The sequence below is a fragment of the Neovison vison genome, chromosome 10, assembly GCF_020171115.1.
Source record: "Neovison vison isolate M4711 chromosome 10, ASM_NN_V1, whole genome shotgun sequence".
Taxonomy (NCBI): domain Eukaryota; kingdom Metazoa; phylum Chordata; class Mammalia; order Carnivora; family Mustelidae; genus Neogale; species Neogale vison.
In genome coordinates this window covers 51,157,320-51,166,317 of record NC_058100.1, presented here as the reverse complement: position 1 = coordinate 51,166,317, position 8,998 = coordinate 51,157,320, and the positions used below count along the sequence as shown (strand labels likewise).

Here is an 8,998-nt window from a genome sequence, read left to right as displayed (position 1 = left end):
AGAAGAGATCATTCTCTTCATATAATATGGAAAAATAAACTCTACCAAACCCACAGTTCACATTCCCCCAGCACTGCCCCAGGGCTTCGGCTTCCGCATCTCCAAACAGCATCACCAGTGTCAACGTACTACATGTCCAGGACGGGAACGCACGGCACTGTCCTGGCCAGGGCCGTGCGGGAGCGAGGAAGGAAGTGGCAAGGCTCACGGAACATTCAGGAGGGAGCGAATGAGGACGTAGGATGGCTGATCTGCTAACAAAATCAAAGGACGCGGGGTGGCTTCGGGCCTTCCTAAAACGCCGAGGGGCAGTCCCTCATCTCCTCTGACCACCGGAGGCCCTGCCAATGGGTGGCGAATTGGTGGAGGGGAGGGAGCCATGAAGCTCAACTCTCGGTGTCCCCTGCAAAAGCAGGGCTCCTCTTCCACACCCAGAATCACCGTAAGACACTGAACTGGATGAATGGGAGAAGACAGGATACATAAAAACAGTAAAATGTTTATTTTCTTAGAAAAAAAAGTGGGGAAGAGGGATTCAAAATGATTGTGATCACACTTCCAGCTGCATCTGAGCAAAGCTAATGTTGCAAGCTTAATCCTCGAAGAAGACACCTCGTCAAGGAAACCACCTGCCGCTCGCGCCTACGTCAGTCCGGCAGTCCCGTCCCCACATGCTCTTTACGGGTAATGGCTTCTCTACCTCTTCTTAGCAGAGACACCGGGCTTGCCACAGCAACCATCCCATCTCCAAAGCGCAGCACTGGCAGTGGGAAGCAAGGCTCTGGACCGCTCGGGAGAGGCAGAGAGGGAGGAGAGAGGGAAGGAGATGCTTGTCTTAGAAGCAGAACAGTTCTACGACAGAAGTTGGATGTCTGAGTTCACCACTACCTCATCTTATATAGAAAATCGTTTGGAGAGCATCTGGAAAACCAACAGGATCTTTAAGGTGAAAATGCAGAATTTTGCTGCATACCTGGACACAAGAGAAGTGAGAAGTTGCAACAAGTTTTAACTAGCAGCAACAAAGAAAGTTCGAGAACAGTTTGTGTGTGTGTGTGTGTGTGTTTTTAGCAATATTCCTTTGCAAGTTCATTAAGAAACACTGTAATTTAATGGGGCATACGATATGGAACGATCTTCTTTTTGCTATAGTGCTGTTCGCTGAAGAGAACCGACCTTTGCAAGAATTTCAACTGGGGTGTAACCTATTTACACAGTAGTAGCTCCTGGTTTCAGTGGTAGGATGGGTGCTATGTGATATCCTCTTCTTCGGAACAGTAATCTCGACCCTGGAGGGGAAAAGAAGACAGTATGTGAGTGAGAAATTCAAAGCAGAACCCGAGACAGTGAATCACTGGCAATTTTGTCCCAACGCCTGTCTCGTTGGAAGAGGGCTCAGAGTGTATCAGTGACTACGGGCACAAGGGAGAGAAGTCATAAATCCGTGTTGGCTGAATTATCAATGGGATACGCCTCAGGGCACGGAAGTGTTACCGAGCCCCAAATAAACCCTTGCTTTATATTGGTAAGAACTTATGTTAGGCACATACAAGACTCAGTTTTCCACCACAAAATTACCAAATGGACGATCCAATCAGGAGACCAAGTTCTCAAGACCGAGAGAAACTGAAATAAACAATGAACAAGTCACTTCTGGCTGGGGTCAGGGCTGCTCATGATCTATGGTGGTGTATCTCCATCCCCGGGATTTCTAATTTTACAGAAGGGGAGGGTATAATCCAGGGATGTCTTAGTTTGAATCCCCTCTAAATTAAAACAGGGGATTAAAAAAAACCTCAAAGATTTACTGACATTTGTATAACAAATCTGGTACTCTATGGGACTATGCTTGGTCCATGTAGGAGGCACAAGAAAGGCGAAAATGCTTCTTTGATTCATTCACCACCAAAACAGGTTGCTTGAAGGCTTAAGGACAATACACCGTCGTTACTTTTGAACAGTTTTCATCCTCTCTCCGGGAAGTTATACGGTCTGCGAGGGCATCCTTAGGACTGGGATTCAAGCGTCACATCTGACCCAAGGGGGCTGTCTTGGTCAAAGCCTTCAGCTTCTTGGTCCGTAATCCCTCATGATAGGACAGGAATCTGCCCTGCCTCTACCACAGGGTCACAGACTAGGGCTTTGTAAAAGGTCATGTGTTAATACTATTTGTACCCTTCAACCTCTTTTTATACACACAACACACTTACATTTTGGAGGGGGGAGGGAATATTCCTTGAAGAACAGAATTCCCTACATAACTGGAACTTATTCCCAAAGATAAATTTAAAGAAAACAATTTTGCATAAAACTAGTCCTCAAGTGTCTCACAGGTTTGTCACTGTATCTGTGCATGGAACATAAGAGCCAAGCGTCATCCCAATGAGGGCTGAACCATCCGGCCAGGCAGTCATCCTGGCTCTGTGACTTACTAACTCTGGCATCTCTATCATGTTCCCTTTCTGTACCTCGGTTTCCCCATCTGTTTGGTGAAGAAAACAACAATACCCACTTCACACGCTTCTGAAGATTCAACGAGTTAATAATAGTCGTAACGTGATGGAATGGTGCCCAGCACAGCCTTTTGTACACATTGTACGTGTGGAGTGTGTATGCAGATGTGTTTGGTAAGAAAACGCTGCCACACCGTGAAGTCTTGCGGGGGCCCGCGGAGCACGAGAGGTCGCCAGCTCTCACGCTAAATGGCCCCAGCTTGCCTGTTCTCCTCGAACGTGATTCACTAGGGGGCATGGTCTGGTCCCCCACCCCACCCCACGACTTGCAGCCCCGGGTCCTCCAGGTTGACTTGACTTGGCGAGGAGAGAAGCCGGCACTCAGCACCCATCAGCAGTCTCCCTGGTGACGCTGCCCACGTGGGTGTCATCCTAGCCTTGGCCCAGACCCCTTGGGAGAGCCGCATGCTGGAGAGCTGGAAAGGAGAACCTCGTGGACCCTGGCAGTTGGGAGTTCAGCCTTCAAGGGGAGAAACAGGAGCCATCCAGGCATACCAGCACAATGCTAGAGGCAGACCGGGCGATGCTGTCCACGGATCCTCAACCCGTGAGGCTCGCGGAAGAGATCTGCCGGCGGGCACCAGGTGTTTAGTTGGAGGGGAAAGGCTGGGCTCGTGCAGTTTTTACTAGTTAAGGGAAGAGGACATATCCAGCATATATGCGGACAGACACACTGTTGTATGACAGCAGGCAAAACACCGGGCTTTGGTTTCCTGGGGATAATCGTGGTCTCTCTCTCTCAGGGCTGTGATCAGGATTCGATGGGAAAACACAGTGTGTGGCAGGTGGTCAAGGTCACTGCTGCTGCTTTCACTGTGGTCGCGGTTATTATACACCCCGTGTTTGACCAGCCCCACCACAGGGGGACAGGGGTCTCCTTCCTTGTGGCTGTCGGTGAGTGAGGACTGTGGTCATACACTGTGATCAGAGAGATGGCAGCGAGACCTTCCTCCCGTCCCCGCAGCCTCGTACCTCAGACGGCCAGAACCCTGTGCCCTCGGATAAAACTTCTGTGGCAGACACCTAAGGCCCTTTCCTTCTATCCGAACGAGGCCGCAAATAAAAGGCTCGGCCAGCTAATGTGGTATTAACGCAGCAGGAGCATTTCAGGGACAAACCCACATCAGCTGTCTGTGCAAACCCGAGACTGTAATAATCATTTCCTGAGCATTTGCTTCTTGGAAATTATCATTACTCTGAGGAGGAGGAAGAAAATGCCATCAGGTGCTTTGCAGACATTATTTGCTTGACTGTTGACGCTGACCCTGTTGGGGGAGTGGTGCTGTGTTACCTGGAGGGAAACCTCAAAGGGGCCCAAGACCACAGGGTTCATCCTCCCCCTTTTTGTGATGACTGCAGTGGGCTGACAACTGAACTCAAATGGCAATCAGGTCCCTGCTTGTTATCACCCGCCAGCAGCTCCGAGAACCAAATATTTCATGGATGGAAGATTTGGAAATTAAAGGTATGGAGGGTAAGAGCTGCCAGGGGGCCGGCGCCTTTCTAAGAATGGGGAAACCCGAAAACTGCCACGGGAACACCCCACCTGCATGCGGGCAGGCCTTCTACAACACGACTGCGCGTCTCATGTAAATGTATAAAAGAACTGTGCTAAAAAGAGAACCTGAAAACCTTGAGCTGTCAGAAGGCAGAGGAGGAAGTCGGCTGGGTTTGGGAGGACAGGCAATCCTCCTACTGAAGGAGTCCTTCCCCGTAAAGGGTCTGCAAAAGGGACGTCTGTAAAGATGCTTCCCACAGTCAGAATTGGGACCGGGGGACACAATTCCACCCTTGTGCAAAGGACCCACTGAAAGCTACAGGGGAGAAGATCCTGACAAGGCCCTTGCAGGGCCCGAAAGTCCCAGGGATGCTGAAGGGCTGTTTGAAGACCCACAGGGGCATCATGGTACAGACTCGAAAATCTCGAAGAGCTCTTGCCCATGGCCACACCCCTACTCTGTACAGGTTACCGTGTCCTCGTCAGCTGTCTGTGCTATCTCCTTGGAAACGTAAAGAAATTTCTGTCAGCTCAGAATATACATTTCCAAGGTTTTAGGGTGAGGATTTTTGTTTATTGAAATGTCCAGAATTTCAATATCCTAGGAATTAGGGATATTAAGCAACAGAGAAGGGAAGACCATTATCCTAATTTTAAATTCTGCTAGAGAGGGGCGGTTCAAGGACTGACTTCAAACAAGAGAAGCGTTTTCCAAAGTACCTGCAGTGCTCATCTCCTTAAGTTTCATGAGACAAACAGTCAAGCACTGGCTGCCCAGTTGCGGGTGTGGTTTTATCTTGGAAGTCTCCAGTACGCTTCTGTAGACCTGTGTGTGTTCAGCCCAAAACATATGCCTCAAGTACGTAACCCTCAGCTGTGAACTGAGTATTTTTCCAGTGGGGTAGATCGAACCATATGGCTGTTACTAAAAAGATGCAGCGAGTCTCCATTTCTCCATCTGTAAAATGGGGACAGTAAGACCCAACACACAGTGTTGATGAAGGAATTAGAAGTAACACACATAAGGTGTTTGGCGAAGCTTTGCACATGGGAGGGAGGTCATTAATAAATGAGAGCTCTAACAATGACATTGAAAAATGAGATCATCAGATGCGGGAGTGAATAAACGGTCGGGGTGAGACACTGAGCCACCGCTGAATCAATCAGTTGCTTTCAGGTCCTCAGACAAGCCAGATGCTTGGGTGCTTGTCCCTCGTCCTCCGTCCTGACTGGCTCTCCCTGCCTTCAGCCCTCCCCACATCCATCCTTTCTCATTTTCTGGATCTCCGCTTAAATGCCACCTCACTGGGCGCCTGGGTGGCTCAGTGGGTTAAGCCGCTGCCTTCGGCTCGGGTCATGATCTCAGGGTCCTGGGATCGAGCCCCGCATCGGGCTCTCTGCTCAGCAGGGAGCCTGCTTCCTCCTCTCTCTCTCTGCCTGCTTCTCTGACTACTTGTGATCTCTGTCAAATAAATAAATAAAATCTTTAAAAAAAAAATGCCACCTCACTGTCTTCCCTGAACGCCTTATACACAATAGCATTTCCCTTACTCTTCTTCATTTTTATTTATATTACTTATCATTTCCTGACATTAATGTGTTAATTCCTTTCTTTATTGGCTGTTTTTTCTCTCGCATAGAAACATCAGGTTGGCAGAGAGTGTTTCATGCAGTCCTGCGTGTTCAGGACTCAAGACTAGTGTAAGCCGCATGGGAGATGCTCAATGAGTATTTGTTGCCCAAGCGAAAGGATGAAAAATATCTAGAGTTGTGAAGTTTCAGAGTTGAAAGGGGACTTAGAGGTTTTCCCCTCTGACCTTGCATCTAATGTAGGATGGGCCTCCAATTACCCCATTCCAGACTGGGAGCCTTCTCTTGTAGGCTGGAAAATGTCAGATGGTTTTCCAAGCTGTCCATGACACCATTCAACAGCTGGACCCAAACTCTGCCTTTTTGTAATCCCCAAAGAATGGCTTAATCTAGGCCTTTGGAACCAGAGGATGATTCTTCCCAGAATGACATCATCCCTTGGTTCCGCACCTGCAAATAACATGGGTCTATCTAGGTCTCTGCCTTACAAGGGTGCCACTTCCCCGTGATCTTATTAAAACGGACCCATCAAGAATATCACCTGCACAGAATAAAATATACCAGATACACAGCATAAGAGAGGTAAGAATTCAGGAGCTGACAAAAGGAATCACCAGGAATGACAGATTCCAAGAGAATGATGTGCTAAATCTTAACAAGAGAACTCCTGTCAAGGTTCTGGAGAGGGAAACAGCTCTCAGGGGAAAGAGGGAAATAAACTCATACAAAGGAATAGAAAAAGGTCGCAAGAAAGAAGATAAAAAGAGGAACGTACTCGATCACGTGAAGACAAACTTTTGCAGGGCAAAGAATAATAAAATAAAAAGGCAAATACCATTAATGGGAAAAATACCTGTAGCATACCTGTCCATAGGTTGTAAGCTCATACCAATAAAAAATGGACAGTAAGAGGATCTCAGTAAGAGGGAAGGGCACAAACTGGAAACTCATTCAGAATGACGTAAGACCAGTGAACACATAAGTAGAAAGATGGTCTGCTTCACTGATCAAAAAATATAAATCAAGTAATTAGATATTATTGAAAAAACAGCGACACCCAATTCTTGAAAGTACACGGTGGAAGGTAGTTCTCCAAGCTTGCTGGTAGTGGTGTCAAATGGTATAGCAGCTTTGAAGGGTAACTTGGTAATACCTATCATGAATCATAAAAATGTTCATACCCTTTATTACAGCAATCACTGAAATCAATCTCAAAGATGAACCCCCAAAGAGATGTTTTTAAAAAATATATGTGTTGTTTCCCTGGGACTGGAGATGGGCATGAGGATTGTGTAAGCAAGCAGGAGGGACCTTCTTGAGGTGATGGAAATGTTCTAACACTGGAAGGTGGTGCTGGTTGCATCATTTAGTAAATTTACTAAAAAATTACTGTACTGCACATATAAAATGAGTAAATTTTATGCCACCTAAATGATATCTTCATAAAGTTCTCAGAAGTATATGTACAAATATTTTCATTGTAGCCTTCTGACTAAGCATGAAAAAAAAAACCTCAATCAAATATTCCAAAGAAAAAAAGTGTTTACTAAGGTATGATTCAGGCACATTCTGGGACCAAAGAGGCACATAAACAAATGACAGGAACAATCACCCCGTGTCGCAGGCAGCTCCTGCTTGGACACCAAGTGCATTCTCACATATATTGTTACCTCATCGCAGACCCCCGCCCCCCGCCCCGCCAGCTGTTTCTAGTGTCCACTCAGTCGTCACGATGGTGTTCCAACATCGTATCTTCAAGTGATGATGATTATTAAATTATGATTCTCTTCATTTCCCTCAGTTGCTCAGGGAGAATCTCTTCCCTTCTAGACCACCATGCTTTATAGTGGTTTTAGCCAAAATGTTTGCCTCCCTTACTCTAGGCAGCAGGACGTGTCTCATTCATCCTGGTCTTTTTGGTATTTACTGGAATCCTCATGTGGCTCATGTTACGATGGTTATGACTACTCAGGCGTTTGGAGGGAGGCACTGCTGTGTGTGTGTGTGTGTGTGTGTGTGTGTGTGTGTGTAGGGGTGGAGGTTGTTACGTGATGTTTTTGGGAAGTGTCTTGGACTTTAATAAGTAAAGCAAGTTGTCAACATTTTACGGACGGCACTAGAAGAAGCAGTCCTCTTCAACAACACAGCTGATAAAGAGTGAGTTTTGAACACCAGCATCAGCAGAGACTGTGGCACAGCCTTGTCCCAAGAAGCCTGGAATTTAGCCAAGGGCAGCAGGAATGCAAGGCGGGGAATAAAAGCTGATAACAGAACCCCAGGTCCACTACTTAGCATTCTCATTTATATAAATAATACTTATGTAAACCCCATAAGGAATCATGTCTGGTTTTCTTTCTCTCCCTCTTTTTTTGGACAAGGCAAATGCAGTTTTATATTTTATTAAAAAATGTGCATCTGGACAGCTAAATTATAAGTGTCCATCGAATGCCAGTGTAATAGGATCATCAGCTGTCCCTTTCTTAAAAAAAATTAATTCCAGTATAGTTAACATACAGTGTCATATTAGTTTCAGGTATAGAACGTAGTGATTCAGGAATTCCACACATTACTCAGTGCTCATCATGAGAAGTGAATGCTTAATCCCCATCACCTATTTCCCCCATCCCCCTGCCAACCCCCCCACCCTGGTAACCATCTGTGTGTTCTCTATAGTTAACAGTCTGTTTTTGGGTTTGTCTCTCTTTTTTTCTTTTTTCATTTGTTTGGTTTCTAAACTTCACAGATGAGTGAAATCATATGGTATTTGTCTTTCTCTGACTGACTTATTTTGCTTAGCATGATACTCTCTAGATCCAACCATGATGTTGTCCATGGCAAGATTCCGTTCTTTTTTTATGGCTGAGTCATATTCCATTGTGCATATGGACACACATATATACATGCCACATCGTCTCTGTCCACTCATCTGCCCATGGACATTTGGGTTGCTTCCATATCTTAGCTACTATAAATAATGCTACAATAAACAGAGGGATACACACACACACACACACACATGCACACACACATACATATAATATACATATATATACATGTGTATATATACATGTGTATACATATACATACATATATACATATAATAATGCTACAATAAACAGAGGGATCTATACACACATATATATGTATATATGTATAGTAGCCAAGATATGGAAGCAACCCAAATGTCCATGGGCAGATGAGTGGACAGAGACGATGTGGTGTGTATATATGTGTGTCCATATGCACAATGGAATATGACTAATGGAATATGACTCTCTCTCTCTCTATATATACATATATGTATATATATATATATTTTTTTTTTTTTTTCCAAATTAGTGTTTTCATTTTCTTTGGGTCAATACCCAGTAGTGCAATTACTAGGTCATATGGTATT

General features: G+C 45.6%; 1 protein-coding gene across 1 annotated transcript in view; it reads right to left on the bottom strand.

Annotated features, from left to right (window-relative positions):
• Positions 1–479: 479 nt before the first annotated feature.
• The window catches only part of C10H1orf21 (chromosome 10 C1orf21 homolog), a 224,695-nt gene continuing 216,176 nt past the window's right edge, over positions 480–8,998 (bottom strand). Inside the window, exon 6 of the mRNA XM_044267282.1 lies at positions 480–1,289. Coding sequence (XP_044123217.1) covers positions 1,251–1,289 — 39 coding nt within the window. The 3' untranslated portion in view covers positions 480–1,250. The remainder of the gene's footprint in view (positions 1,290–8,998) is intronic.